The 15,302-nt window shown below is 33.9% G+C and overlaps 1 protein-coding gene across 2 annotated transcripts in view; it reads right to left on the reverse strand.

The window, feature by feature from the left end:
- Positions 1-15,302, reverse strand: part of Brwd3 (bromodomain and WD repeat domain containing 3) — a 106,616-nt gene that overhangs the window by 58,725 nt on the left and 32,589 nt on the right. For both annotated transcript variants that reach the window (XM_052734768.1, XM_052734761.1), the window contains exons 7-11: positions 8,684-8,844; positions 7,247-7,468; positions 2,787-2,887; positions 2,241-2,311; positions 820-920 (exon numbers count right to left, since the gene is read on the reverse strand). In XM_052734768.1, coding sequence (XP_052590728.1) covers positions 820-920; positions 2,241-2,311; positions 2,787-2,887; positions 7,247-7,468; positions 8,684-8,844 — 656 coding nt within the window. The remainder of the gene's footprint in view (positions 1-819; positions 921-2,240; positions 2,312-2,786; positions 2,888-7,246; positions 7,469-8,683; positions 8,845-15,302) is intronic.

Raw genomic sequence — 15,302 nt, forward strand, 5'->3', positions numbered from 1 at the left:
CAGTAGATGAATGGATAAAGAAAATGTGGAACATACATATTATGTGATTCTGTCTATGTATAAAGCAGAATGAGATCATGACATTTGCAGGAAATTGGATGGAACTGGACATCATTGTGTTTAGCTAAATAAACCAGGCACAGAATGTCAAATATATTTTCTCTCATACATGGAATCTAGGTACAAACACACACACGCTTATGTATATATACATATATTTACATATGTATGTATGTGTATGATATGAAATTAGAAAGAATGCTGTGAGAGGAGAAAGAGATTCAAGTGGATGAGAGGAATAAGAGAGGGTAATTGAATATATGTAAAATTAAATGAAAAGAGAGGAAAGGGATACATCAAAAGAAGGAAGGGAGGTGGAGGAATGAGTTTTAATAAGAACAAAGTACAAGATCTACGCATGAAAATGACACTGAATATGATTATTTTGTATGCTAAAAAACATTAATAACAAAAATAAATGACTGCTATTGCTAAGGAAGACTAGATTCTATTGAGCCTTTGATGATACTGTGAAAAACATAGAAATCAATAAGCTCAATTCATAAAGTATTTTTCCTATGAATATACTTAAAATGCTTTTAAGTATGTGAACTTTTATGTACAGTCAAATTGGCTGTTCTTATGTACTAAAACCATAATAATTCCAGAATTTCACTTTTATCTTTATTACTAAAAAGGCATCTTGAGTTAAAAGTTTTAATACTCATCTACATTAAAGTATGGTACAGATCAGAAAAGACAAGAAAGGGAGATTAAAAAAATAAAGGAATATATACAAGTTTCTTATTTTGCTCTTACCGTATGTGATTCTAACTCAGCAATTTTCTCTGGTATTTCAGAACCCAAATAGTATATTCTAATAACATGGTCAGTGCTACCTGTTGTAATGAACATACCACCTGAAAGATAAAAAACAAAACAAATAGTACCAAGGAGCTTTTTTTAGTTCTATTTAATTCTTTACTTTGTATTACTAATAAGTCTTCAAGAAACACAAAACTTTCTTACAAATACTGATATCATACTAATATTTCAAAGAAAAAGAAATAAAATTCAAGAAAAACAAGAGAGTTGTGCCAATTAACACAACTATAATTCTGGCTACTAGGGAGGCTAAGGCAGAAAGATCATAAGCTAAAAGTTGGCCAGGGCTTCAGAGTGACTTCAAGGCCAGCCAGGGCAATTAAGTGAAATCTTGCATCCAAATAAGAAAGTAAGGGCCAATGAGACAGCTCAGTGCATTAAGGTGCTTGTTGCCAAGCTCTGTGGATCTGAGTTCAATCCTCAAAACCCACATGGTAGAGGGAGAAAACTGACTCCCAAATGCTGTACTCTGACCTACCCAAATGTGCCATGGCGCATATGCACACATATACAATAAATGAATAAATGTTAAAAATTAAAGACCTCTGGCTGGGCATGGTGGCACATGCCTTTAATCCCAGCACCTGGGAGGCAAAGGCAGGCAGATCTCTGTGAGTTGGAGGCCAGCTTAGTCTACAAAGCAAGTTCCAGGAAAGCCAGGGCTATTACACAGAGAACCCCGGTCTCAGGGGAGAAAAAAAAAGACCTCCAAGTTTAAAAAGTTAAAAATTAATAAATAAATAAAAAGTAAAAAAGAAGATAGAATATTGTGGATATAGTTCAGTGGCTGAGTGTTTGCCTAGCATGTTCAAGGCCTTAGGTCCAATACTCATTGCCATAAGAGACAAAGAGAGAGAAAGATAAAAAGACAGACACATTTAAGACAAATATATCCTTCACCTAACAAAATGTACCAATTACATATTAAACATAGGCTTATTGATTAAAAACAATAAAAGTCAAAGCTTTAAATAATTAACTATATTTTACATAGAAATACTATGTCAAAACTCTAAGAATAGTTACAATTATCTTACAACACCTTATATATGAAGCCACCACTATGTACATTTTCTGTTAGTTAAGCTAGGAAATTTGGTTAATGGGTATTTGGGCTGGGGACTGTTTATTCTTTGCCAAATAAAACCAGCATTATATAAAATGTATTAAATGAAGAAAAACTATTACTAGGTGCTAATTAATCAAAAAGGTTCATGTAGCATATAACACACGGTTTACAGCTTTGGTAGGTTTAGTTTTCAAGCACACACACATTTTCTTCATAAAAAAATTTAAATCAATCTTTTATACATGGATGATTTTGAGTACTAAAAGCATCAAATTTTGATACATACCAGAACTGAAAGATGAACAAGATATCTGAACTCCAGGTCTAGATCTCTCCGTAAATTTTACTGGGCGATCTCTAAAAGAATAAAGAAAAAATTTTAATTCTATCAGGCTCATCTAATGGGCAAAAATCCTAGCACACTGATGAGTATTGATCTACTTAGCATCAATATTATTTTTAAAAAGGTAAGGGAAAGAAGCTAATAATGGCTATTACATTTTCAGTTAAAATTTTTTAAACCTCATAAATATAATTGATGACATCAGATGTTGACAACAGTTTCGCAAACATATTGCTGTTATTTAATGCCATTATTATGAGATGTTCAAATACATCTTATCACACTTTTCCCTATGAATTTCACAGCCTTAACACTGATTTTACAAAAATATTTATTCTATCTCTAAACATGAAAATAAGTATGAATATAAATACACACAGGGGGTTTATTTACATGTACATATTTCAAAACGTGAACTATTACATCACCAAGGTAATGAAGATATACAAACTGATTTTTCCCAAATTTCTAAAATGTATTTAAACTTACCTAAACTTCATTGTTTTTACATGCCACTGCCAGAAACAAATTGTTCCATCAGCACCAGTTGAAGTGAGGTATCTAGTTGTGCCTTTAGTTGATGGACAAAACTTAAAAAAGAGAATTAAAACAAAAATAAAGCTTTCCTGTTCAAACTATTTTTGTACAAATATATAAATAAATCATTTAAGAATTCAGTATCAGTCCAGTGAGATGGCTGAGTGAATAAATTGTGTTTGCCAAAATGCCTGAGGTCCTGAGTTCGAGTCACTGAATCCAGACAGTAGATGAAGAGAACCAACTCCTGTAAACTGCCCTGCCTGCATGTTACTATGTAGACTGGCTGGCCCTGCACTTACCTCTGCCTATGGAATGCTGGGATTACAGGTTTATGTCACCACACTCGATGGATTTTGTCTTTTTAAAATTTAAATCATTTTCAATTGTTTTCTTGAATATAATTAAATATACTAAATCTTTATTAATATCATTGCAGTATAAACAGACTGAGAAAAAATAGACACAGGTAAGTCTGCAATTTGAAGAATTACAACCATTCAAAATGGACCACAGTCTTTATAACAGTATACTTCTCAGACTCTGACTCTTGGTATTTTACATCTCCTCAGAAGAGAATCAGAGAGAAGGGAGGAACCATCAGTCTTCAAGATGGCTAAGACATAGGAAAAAGTTTAAAATCAGACTATATTTTCCAGGATGGCTATGAATTTTAAAATCAAAACTGAAGGGCTGGGAATATAGCTCAGTGGTAGAATATTTGCCTAACATGCACAAGGCCCTGTGTTCAATCATTAATACCAGAATTAAAATTCCAAATGGAGATAATTATTTCCATTGAGATAATAATTAAAGATTAATATATCTGAGATTGATAAATATTTTGAACTCAAATCAAAATAAATCAATCATTATACATATTAAAATTAATTTAATTAGTTCATCCTAAAGACTTAAATTTGAAATAAAGATTGTCCATTAATGTTATCTATTAGTACTTAAGAGATAAAGAAACCAGGATTCAGGTAGCATGCCTTTTACATAGTTTCAAACTTCAGATAAATAAACTTTTACTAAAAGCTTAATATACAATCTATAGTAGGAGGCAACAAATTATGGCCCACATATGATAGTCAGCTTGCTGCCCATTTGTATAAATAAGATTTAATGGAACAAAGTAACTTTATACTGTCTATGGCTATTTTATCAATTTTAAGAACAAAGTTGAGTAATTTGACAAAGACTGTATACTCTGCAAAATCTAAAATATTTACCAACTAGTCTGAATTTGCAGCTGATCTGTGATCCATAGGAATGAGAACATAAACAATTGTCTCAAAAAATTCTAAAACCTTTATTATGCCCATTAAATTTAAATTGCTTTATCATATGTTGACATGTTGCTATATATTAATTACATTATTTTATTTGCTAAATAATGTTGGAGACTTGAAAAAAAGCACATATATTTTTCTTTCTTTTTGAGATAGGGTCTCTCTATTTAGTCCTGGCTGTCCTGGAATTTGCTATGTAGACCAGGCTGGCCTCAAACTTGTAGAGATCCTCTTGACTCTACCTCCTAGGAATAAAGGCATGTGCCACCATATCTGACATGAAATAAAGCCCATATATTTCTAACATATAAATTGATATACAAGTCTTATAGAAAATTGAGCAAAAATAAATAGCATAAAAGGAACCTGAAATTTTATCTCGATGTTATTTATAAAAGAAATAAATTGGAAGGATAATATATTGTGAATGAAAGGACAGTTAATAAATCATAGTAAATAATATAGAATGCCAAAGGGAAATTTTTGCTGTGAACAAAACGACATGCCAACATGCCAGTGTGGATGGATAAAATTTCACAAGGCCTCACCCCTAGATGAAGAGCTATTGAGAGGGGGAGAATCAGTTTTCTCTAGGGATAAGCATGCTGCTATATTAGCCAATCCTAAGTGGTTAGCCCTAAATACATACATATATAAGCAACACTAAGAATACTCAGCAGGTTGTGCATACGTGCGCACACACACATACATAGATATAGCAATAATAATTGAAGAAGAGGTCACAAATTTGAGAGGGTGGCACAGGAGGGGTTGGAGGCAGGGGTGAAAATGATGTAAATACAGTACTCCTGTGTGAAATTCTAAAAAATTAAATTAATTAAATAAAAATACAGCAAGAAGACAGAGATCGTTAGTTGATTAAAATGGTAAAGTCAGAGATGGTTTCCTTGAGAAGATAAGATCTGCATAGAACATTTGCAAAGTGAGGGGACAAAACATGTGAGTATTTGGGGATGACTACTCCAGAGACAGAAAATAGTAGGAGACAATCAGGAATTTCAGCCTAGCATAATATATGGGAGGCTGAGGTAAGAGGAAGAGGATGGCAAGGAGAAGGAGAAAAGGGGAAAAGGAGAAGAAGGAACACAGAATTTACCAGGAACTAAAACAGTGAAAATGAAAAGCAAGAAACAGTAGATGAGGTCAAGGAAAATCTAGAGGCTGAGAATGTCTATAGGCTTGCAGTTGGTACAGTCCTGTGAATCACTGGAAAGGCTTGTAGCCTCTAACCTGGAGAACAGAAGCTATAAATTAGGTTCTGACGTCTATTTTATGATCTTTTGGTTACCATGGAGAGTCTTGACTAGGACAAGGGAGAATTCAGAGCAGGAAAAGCAATGAGAAGTCTGTTTCAACAATCTAGGCCACAGATGTTAGCAGCTTTAGACAACACAGTACAGATGTAATTCATGAGAATGTTCCAGATTCTGAGTATATTTTGAGAGTAGAACATGATTGGGTGACAGATAAGACAAAGGGAACAAGAAGATAAACATTAATTAAAATCATGAAACACCATATGCTTAGATGATACTATAGTTAGGCTGTTGTATGTCTCCACAAAGGTCCACATATTAAAGGTTATTAAAGATGATGGAACCTTTCTGAGGAGGGACATCGGGGGAAATCTAGAGATTATTGAGGGAATGCCTTCAAGGGATTGTACCCACCTCCACTGTGTTGATGGGACTTCCTGCAGTGATTTACGCTTTTACACACACATACCTCCTCCATGATTCGTTTTTTTTTTATTCCATCATACTTCCGCCTTTCTTATTTACAGCATGAAGTCATACAGACTAGGGGTAGTTGTGGAGCTTGCATTGAGCCATTCCAACTTTATATCTGATACTGTGAGCTAAATAAACCCTCTTTACTTTGTAAGAAATGTTTCAGGTATTTTATTTGTGACAAAAAAATTTACTTAAACAGATGAGGAAAGCTTTGGTGGAATTAAATTTGAGGGAGGAAGAATTAAATTTTGAGTTTGAGACACCCAGGAGACATTCTTGTGATGATGCTAAGTACACAGTTGAATAGGCAAAAACATAGCTATAAAATGGGCCCAAGATGTGGATATTTGATTTATCAGTTTAATCGGCATCCAGACAAAATTCAAAAACACAAGGCCAAATGATATCATTAAGGGCAGGTGTGAGATTTTTCAAAGTCCAAGGCTATATATATAGTAAGATTATGCCTCCAAACAATCCACATAATAATCTTAACTAATCAAAATTTTAATGAAAAATTTTCATTCAATACAGAATGCGTGCACTTTCTGCTGCATCCCTATAAATAAGTGATATGTTATTAAAATAGCACATGATAAATGTAAGTAATGACCTCTTACAAAACTATTATCTACATGTAAAAGTTTAAAAAGACATTTTTGGTTTTCTCTTGAGAAAAACAGAATGGTAAAACTTCAGCTTAGTTTTGTTAAGAGTAACAGCTTTTGAGATATCAGGGACTTTCACTACCAACATCTGCTCAAAATATTTTATCAACAACATATTTTTATATCAAATACCAAATTGAAACAAAAAAAAATCACTGAAACTAAAAATATGTTTCTTCCTAATATTAAAACTACATGTACACACACATACTAAATCTGGCATACATTTTGAATTAAATATTAACAGAGAATACCAATATTCATGTTAAAACCTGTTTATATACCTGAACAGGTATTTACTAGTGTGCAGGCAGGCATTTACAAATATAATCCCCTCTTCACATATACACATAGATAAATATGTTGTCTCATGCTGTCAAGATTTGAAGAACCTTCTCCATTATATTTTTTTTATTTATTTCTAAAGGTACAGGTTTATATAAAAAGGAAAAAAAATAAAAATATTTCTCTGCAGAAGAGAAACAAAGCTCTATGACAGCATTTTCCTGTTGTCATTCTTTGTGCTATGATCCATATAATACAGATCCATGTAATATATAAAATATTCATAATACTAATAATACATAATAATTCATAAATATATTCATAATTATAATAATATAATTCATGATCTCAAATGAGAAAATCCTCAGCGGTATTTATTAATATGTCAGAGGCTGCATCCTTGCTCTCACCTGTATGGAAGTAATAGAAGCGGAATGTCCCTGAAGGACAGCAACTGGTGCACAAGTTCGAAGACACCATACCCTCACCACTTTATCACAGCTGCCTGCAGCAATGAGAGTATTTTCATAGTTAACAGCCATGTCGGAAATTTCAGCAGAGTGCCCTCGAAGTGTAGCGAGGAGGCGTCCATCATCTGTAGCCCAGATTTTCACCAAGCAGTCATCTGAACCCTACAGCAACACAAAAGACAGAAGACTCATAATGAAACAGAAATTTGCCACTTAGAGCCAGAAGGAAAGCAACATTACAAAGCAAACATGTTATTAAGGAAAAATATGTGGACCCAGTAGCAAATATACGCATTGTTTAAATGCGAGAACTAAGTATTGTCCAAACCAATAGTAGCATTTATGATTAAAGTCTTCAAAACTAATAATCCTAAAAACATTTTAAATATTTTATGCATATACTCAAGTGATTAGCTATTAAGCATTTCTGCCATTGCTTCTTTCTATATGCCTAGCAGCCTCTGGCTTAATTATCTTAATAATTTTTTTCTGCAAATATTTCAAAATTTAAGTCTATAATCTACAGGGATTTCTCTGGAGACCTGAGGCCAATAATAATCCCTAGTGAAAAATCTGTATGTTGCACTTCCCTTTAAGAATTCCAAATGAGTTTTAAATATAGTAAAATGAATTCTATTCTAATATGGTAAAGTAATTACTTATTTATTAAAAGAAGACATGCACCATTATTATATCACCATAGTTAGAGACATAAGTCATCAGCAGAAGAGTCTGTAATACAATCTAAGGAGTTTTAATTTCTCAAAATGTAAAGCACTTCCTTTGTTGTAGGATATAAATAGAGAGCTGAAGTTGTGCTACTTCTCTCACCTTATGTTATCAGTAAAGAAGCAATCACATCAGTTTTTTTAGACACATTATTATGCTATAGATTTCATTAAAGGCAAAGAATATGACTTAGTAAAACTTAATAAAATTGAGTTTTTAAAAATAACCAATGCTAAAATCAAAGAAATATATATGTGAGTGAAAACCTCAATGTATAGTTCAACTATTTAATCTTGAAGGTGATATAATTATTAAAACCAAACTTGCAGCAATTACACATGGAAAATGCCTTTTAATAAATGCCTGTAAAACAGAATAAAACTGAGTATATTTGTTCCACATAAATTAACCATCTTGAGTTTATATAGACTCCTGAAAGCATAATTTTTAAAATAAATTTCCCAAAAGATAGTGGATATCATAGCTTACCCTTCATTTATAAAAATGAAAAATTATTTACAACTTCAACACAACTTTTCTTGAATTAATAAGTCCAAATAAAATAAATTACTTATAAAGTATAATACAATGGATGGCACAGAGTCTTGCTTCAGTTGTAACATCATATATCGTAAATTTTTAACTCACTGTAAAAATTCGCCTCCCGCTTCGATCAAATGCTACACAGTAGACAGAAGATAAGTGCCCCAGGATTCTCTTATGCATCTTAATGTGCTGGTAAGCAGATGAGGGGAAAACATGGCTGAAGCGACTACATCCGGTTAATTGCCTGGCTGAGGTGATATTCACTGCAAATAAAATGAAATACGAGAATACATCTTAAAATCTAAAAGTGAAACTTACTCTATTAAATTATGAGTATTAAAATAAGATAAAGTAGGGTATACCTGCCATACAAATTCTACAATAATGAGAGGTCTAAATTCCCTTATGCATTTCATTATTTTCTATACTCAACAGACGAACAATACTGTTCTGTTAGGTCTCAGGGGTCTGACATTCTACTTGGCTTTCTGTAGTTTCTCAAGCACATTCTCTTTTTCCTTTTCTATGACATTACATAGGTGTTAAGCAGCAAAATAAATAAATAAATAGATAAATGAATAAATAAATTAATTTAATTAAATAAAAAGAAAAGAATAATCCCTTTTAGGACTATCAGTTCTCACCTTCAGGATTCTAACTAGAGTTTCTTCCACTGGTTTATTATCATTGAACTTTTGAGGTTTTATCTCTCTTCTCTCTCTCCCTCTCTCCCTCTCTTTCTTTCTCTCTCTCTCTCTCTCTCTCTCTCTCTCTCTCTCTCTCTCTCTCTCTCTCACACACACACACACACACAAACACAAACACACACACACAAAATAATAAATAAAAAATAAATATGTGTAATTTTAAAAATGGTCAAGATTGTAATATAACCTGAACAATTCAACAAATACCACCTAGATTGTGTTCACTTCTAAAATAGAGATTTTGATTATAATGTAAGGATTTACAACATTCACATTTCACATTTTTCTTGTGAAATCTTTCCAATCTTGTCTTAGCACACTGAAAAAAACCAAGTAACTCACAACATGTACTTTAATCATAACAGAGAATCTCTGTATGTTCAAAGTCACTTTGAGGCAAACCTTTTGGCAACTTAGCACCCTGCAAAAACTGTGTGGTACAAACAGTAACAATTCTATATTTAAGCACAGCAAACTTAAGGCAAGAGTTCAGTTCTTGCAAGATTAGTATAATTAGACCATGCCACAATAAAAATATGAAATCTTTTAGTGCCTTACTGTATAAACAGCTATGAAGTCTACCTTTCAGGAAAAGGTACAACCACTGGCCACTTAAAACTGGCAAAATTACAAAAATATGAATGATGAATGTCGTAATCAGAAAACTTTGAAAGCAAATCATTAGAACATATTAGAGATCTGAGCACTTATATATTCTAAGACAATGAGAAATGAATAATGGTTAAAAATATAAATGACAGAAAATTTGTAAGAATAAATTCTAGATAAGAGGATTTCTTTTTAGTAGCCATTCCCTATCCAGCCAAATAGAAATTTTTATAACTCTAAGACACGAGTGAGTAAGCATGCTCCTTCTCTAGTCAAATATTTCTTAATGCTTTGAGTTTCTTGTCTCAACAACTACTTCTGCCTTCCTTTTCTTTTTTCGTTCTTTTTTTTTAGGTACACAGAAGAAAAGTTATATTGTTTTGTTGTATGGCATTTCAACTGAGGAACAACTGACACTTTGGGCTGGATATTTCTTTGTTACAAGGGTGGATCTGTTCATTGTAAGGTGTTTTAGCAGCCACCTTGGGCTCTACCCACTGGAGGGTAACAGCATTACCAGCACCGAGTGTGACAAGCAAAAATAGCTCCCTACATTGCTAAATATGATTTGGGGGTAGGAGAAACACTTTCATTGAAAAATCACTTCTTGCAGGATGAAAACAAGTAACAAAAAATTAAGAGCAGGAAGAAATAAAATAAATAAATAACTTTGAAGAACAGGTAGAGCCAGAAAGGAATTCTAAGCAATGAGCACAGTTATCTTTCCATTTATTCATACAGTCTTTGGTTTATAACATCAGTGCTGCAGTTTTTAATCAGAGAATTTTCATTTTCTTAGTTAAGTTTATTCCTATATATTCTATTACTGGATACTATAAATGGGATTTTTTTTTCATAATTTCTCTTTCAACTAGTTTATCATTAGGGTACAGAAACACCACAGATTTTCATGTGTTGCTTTTGTAACCTGAAAACTTGACTGAAATTGCTCACCAGTTTCAAATGCTTTTTGGTGCAGTCTTTTGGGTTTTTTCTGTATAACATTATGCCATCAACAAATATGTCATTTTCCTTTTATAATTAGATGTATTATTTCTTTTTTACTTTTCCAATCGACTTGGCAACAATATACAGTATTAAGCTAGACAGAAGTAGACAGAGAAAGCATCCTTGTTTAGTTCCTGATCCTAGATGAAAAACCACTTATCACTGAAGAGTATGTTAGCTGTGGACTTGAAATATATGGCTTTTACTTCACTGGGATATATACATTTTATACTTATTAGTAATTTTATCACCAATGGATGGTGAATTTTGTCAAATGCATTTCTGTAATGTTAGAGAAGAACGTGTCCAGTATTTTCCAATTCATTTTATCAATTGCTATATCATGGTCATTAATTTGCCTGTACTGATACATTTTTGCATCATGGGAATAAATTACACTTGATTGTGTTTTATGATATTTCAGTGTGCTGTGTTAGTTGCTAACATTTTGTTTGATTTTTGTTACCTATGTCCATCAGGGATACTGGCAGTGACTTTGATCTCATTATCAAGAGATCAAACTTTCAGAAGTTTGAGGAGGAATTAAATTAGTCCCTCTCTAAAAGTTTGGTAGAATTCAGCAATGAAGTTATTAGGAGGCTTTTAGTTTTAATTAAGTTTCTTCTTACAATTCTGCTCAGATTTTCTGCTCCTTCATGATTAATTTTGTTTTTGTTTTTTGTTGTTGTTTTTTGAAACAGAGTTTCACTGTGTAGCCCTGGCTGTCCCGGAATTTGCTCTGTAGACCAGGCTGGCCTCAAACTCAAGAGATTAATCTGCTTCTTCCTTCCAAGTGCTGGGATTAAAGGCATGTGCCACCACCACAGGGCTCCTGATTGATTTTTTTTGTAGGTTGTATTTTTTGAGAAATCTTTGTTTCTTTTAGGCTATTTAATTTTTGCTATATACTTGTTCACTGTAGTATAGACTATCCAATTTGTTGATGTATAGTTGCATCTTATGAATTTTGTATTTCTGTGTTATGAGTTTTAATTACTTTCATCTGTTTTAATCTTTCCCTTTTTTAAAATTAGTCTAAGGCTTTGGTCATATCTTTTCAAACATTTACTTAGAACTTACCAAAGACTTGGCCCATTAACATTCTCTCATGGATGGAGAGGGACTCATGGATCATGAGATCCCAGTCCTCCCAGAGGAGCTATTAGTAGATAAAGGTTGCAAGGGGAGAGGGAATTATTTTCTTCAAGGTCTAGGCATGACACATTTTGCATGCTCCCATAAAGAATGCATCCCTCTTGCTCATGCAAGCAACCCTAATTGAACTCAGCATGTCAGAAACAAAACAAAGCAAAACAAAAGTCAAAACACTGCACAAAACATGAAAATAGGAGAGCGACTTGTTGGGAAGGTAGACTGCCAAAAATGCATTATTTCACACGATATACATGGATGAAATCATCAAGGAATCGAAAACTCACAAGCACGAACCACCACTATTAACTTGATCTTTCGTACTGTTCTTGTAGTCATTAATTCTTCTTCTAATGAATTTATGGTTACTTTAGTCTTGCTTTTTTCATTTCACCTAAGTGTAGTAGGTTGTTTCATACAGACATGTATTGCTATAATCTGTTCTCTGGACTACAATTACAGTATATAATAAGTGTGGTATGATTCCTCCACGTACAGATGGATTTCTTATACAAAAATGCTTAGAAAAACAAATGTTTACAATTGCAGATGGGGGAGTTGAATTACTTGCATATAAATAATGAGATATCCTGGGGATGAGACTCAAGCTTAACAAAAACTTAATTTGTTGGGTAAGGTGACCTGCTGACATCCCATGCAACCTAAGTCAGAATCTCATTTTTTAGTAAAAGGGGGACCTGTAGAGCCCTGGCCCCAGTTTTGGGTAACTGTTGCCTTGCTTGCTGACCTTGACCTTGATATCCTCCCTATGCTAATTCCCTGCCGGGTTCCACTCTCCTGAATGCTTAAGGGAAGTTCCTTGTCTGTGTATCCTGCATAATGGGCGTTAACAGCTTAGATGCAAGATTGTAAAACATCTGTAGCTAACAAACATCTGCCTTGGGGGGGGGGTTCTCCCATTGTGCTATAAGCCTGTATTTAAGACCTCCTCCCTCCTTCAATAAACGGCATTCAGCATTAAAAAAAAACTTAATTTGTTTTGGATACATTTTACACATATACACTGAATATTTTATACAATATTTTTAGTGGGGCTGCATTCCATTTTCTCTTCCTAAAATTTTTAATTTAAAGACTATTTTGTCTAACATTTGCAGTTACTCCTAATTCTGTTTAGGTTTCCATTTGAATGCAATATATTTTTTGACTACATATCTCAATAGATGTATAGTGATTCATCCATACACAGTATGAAGTTGAGTCTTTTGTTAGGCAGTCATCCATTTGATAACATAAATGACCAAAGTAATTTATAGAGTCAAGTCAATCACTATCAAAATTCCAATGACATTTTTCATAGAAGTAGAAAATACTTCTAAATCCAAACGGAACTACAAAATTTCCAAATAGTCAAAGGATTTTAGAGTAGAAAGAACAAAGCGCGCCGGGCAGTGGTGGCGCACGCCTTTAATCCCAGCACTCGGGAGGCAGAGGCAGGCGGATCTCTGTGGATCTCTGTGAGTTCGAGGCCAGCCTGATCTTCAGAGTGAGATCCAGGAAAGGCGCAAAGCTACACAGAGAAACCCTGTCTCAAAAAACCAAAAAAAAAAAAAAAAGAACAAAGCATAAAGCATCATATTATCTGATTACAAAATACATTATAGCCGGGCGGTGGTGGCGCACGCCTTTAATCCCAGCACTTGGGAGGCAGAGGCAGGCGGATCTCTGTGAGTTCGAGGCCAGCCTGGCTACAGAGGGAGTTCCAGGAAAGGTGCAAAACTACACAGAGGAACCCTATCTCGAAAAACCAAAAAAAATACATTATAAAGCTACTATAAACAAAACAGTATGGTTCTAGCAAAGAAACAATATACACTCAACACAAAAGAATAGGATGTCCAATAACAAGGATTTAAAATAAACTGACATTCAGTAAATGTTCAAAACACATACAATGGGGAAAGGATAAATATATCATTAAATGCTGTTGGGAAAACAGGATATCCACATGCAAAAGAATGACACTGGACATATCACATATAAAAATCAATCCAACATGGGTCAAAGACTTATATGAAAGTTCTCAAACCATAAAGCCACTAAAAAGTACTTTGTACAACACTATAAACAACACATATAATGAAAAATTAAGAACAAATGAGATTTCAACAAACAAAAAACTCTATACCACAGAAAACAACAGAATGATGAGATCACTCACCAATTAAGAGAAAGAATGTGCAAATCACACATCTGATAAAACACTAGTATCCAAATCATGTAAAGATTACAAGGAATTCAAAGAACTTAACAACAAAACTCTTAAAATGTGCAATGAACCTAAAGAGACATTCCTCAAATGAAGCTGTAAACAAATAACAAGAAAAAAACAAGTAAAAGGCTGTAGGGTAAAGGTGCCTACTGCCAAGCTTGAGGACCTGAGTTCAATTCCCAAATCCACACATAAAGCATTGATTCCTGAAAAATGTCCTTTGACTGATACACTTCGTGAAAACATACACACACACACACACACACACACACACACACACAGATACACCTCAAGAAATAAACACAGCCGGGCCGGTGGTGGCGCACACCTTTAATCCCAGCACTCGGGAGGCAGAGCCAGGCGGATCTCTGTGAGTTTGAGGCTAGCCTGGGCTACAGAGTAAGTTCCAGGACAGTCAGGACTGTTTCACTGAGAAACCCTGTCTTGAAAAACCCAAAAAAAAGAAAGAAACACACAATACACAGCCATGATAAATAAGTGTTAAGAATACATGTTAAGAGTGAGAATGGCTGGGCGGTGGTGGCGCACGCCTTTAATCCCAGCACTCGGGAGGCAGAGGCAGGCGGATCTCTGTGAGTTCGAGGCCAGCCTGGACTACCAAGTGAGTTCCAGGAAAGGCGCAAAGCTACACAGAAAAACCCTGTCTCGAAAAACCAAAAAAAAAAAAAAAAAAAGAGTGAGAATGTAAATTATATATATAATCACTTTCCAGAATAGTACAGAGGTTTCTCAAGTAATTAGCCTGAAAGAAATGATATTGTAATGATGAAGAAATATCTGAACTACCATGTTAACTTCAGCATCATTCAGAAGAGCCAAGTTCTGGAAGATGCCTAGGCATCAACAGATGAATAGACAAAGAAAATGCATGTATACACAATGAAATGTCATGTATGGGTGGAACTGAAGGACATTGTGGTAAATGAAGTCACACACAAAATGGTAAAGCACGACCACATTTATGTGTGAAATCTAAAGATTTAATATACTA

The sequence above is a fragment of the Peromyscus californicus genome, unplaced genomic scaffold (genome assembly GCF_007827085.1).
Source record: "Peromyscus californicus insignis strain IS unplaced genomic scaffold, ASM782708v3 Scaffold_10__1_contigs__length_136768540, whole genome shotgun sequence".
Lineage (NCBI taxonomy): Eukaryota > Metazoa > Chordata > Mammalia > Rodentia > Cricetidae > Peromyscus > Peromyscus californicus.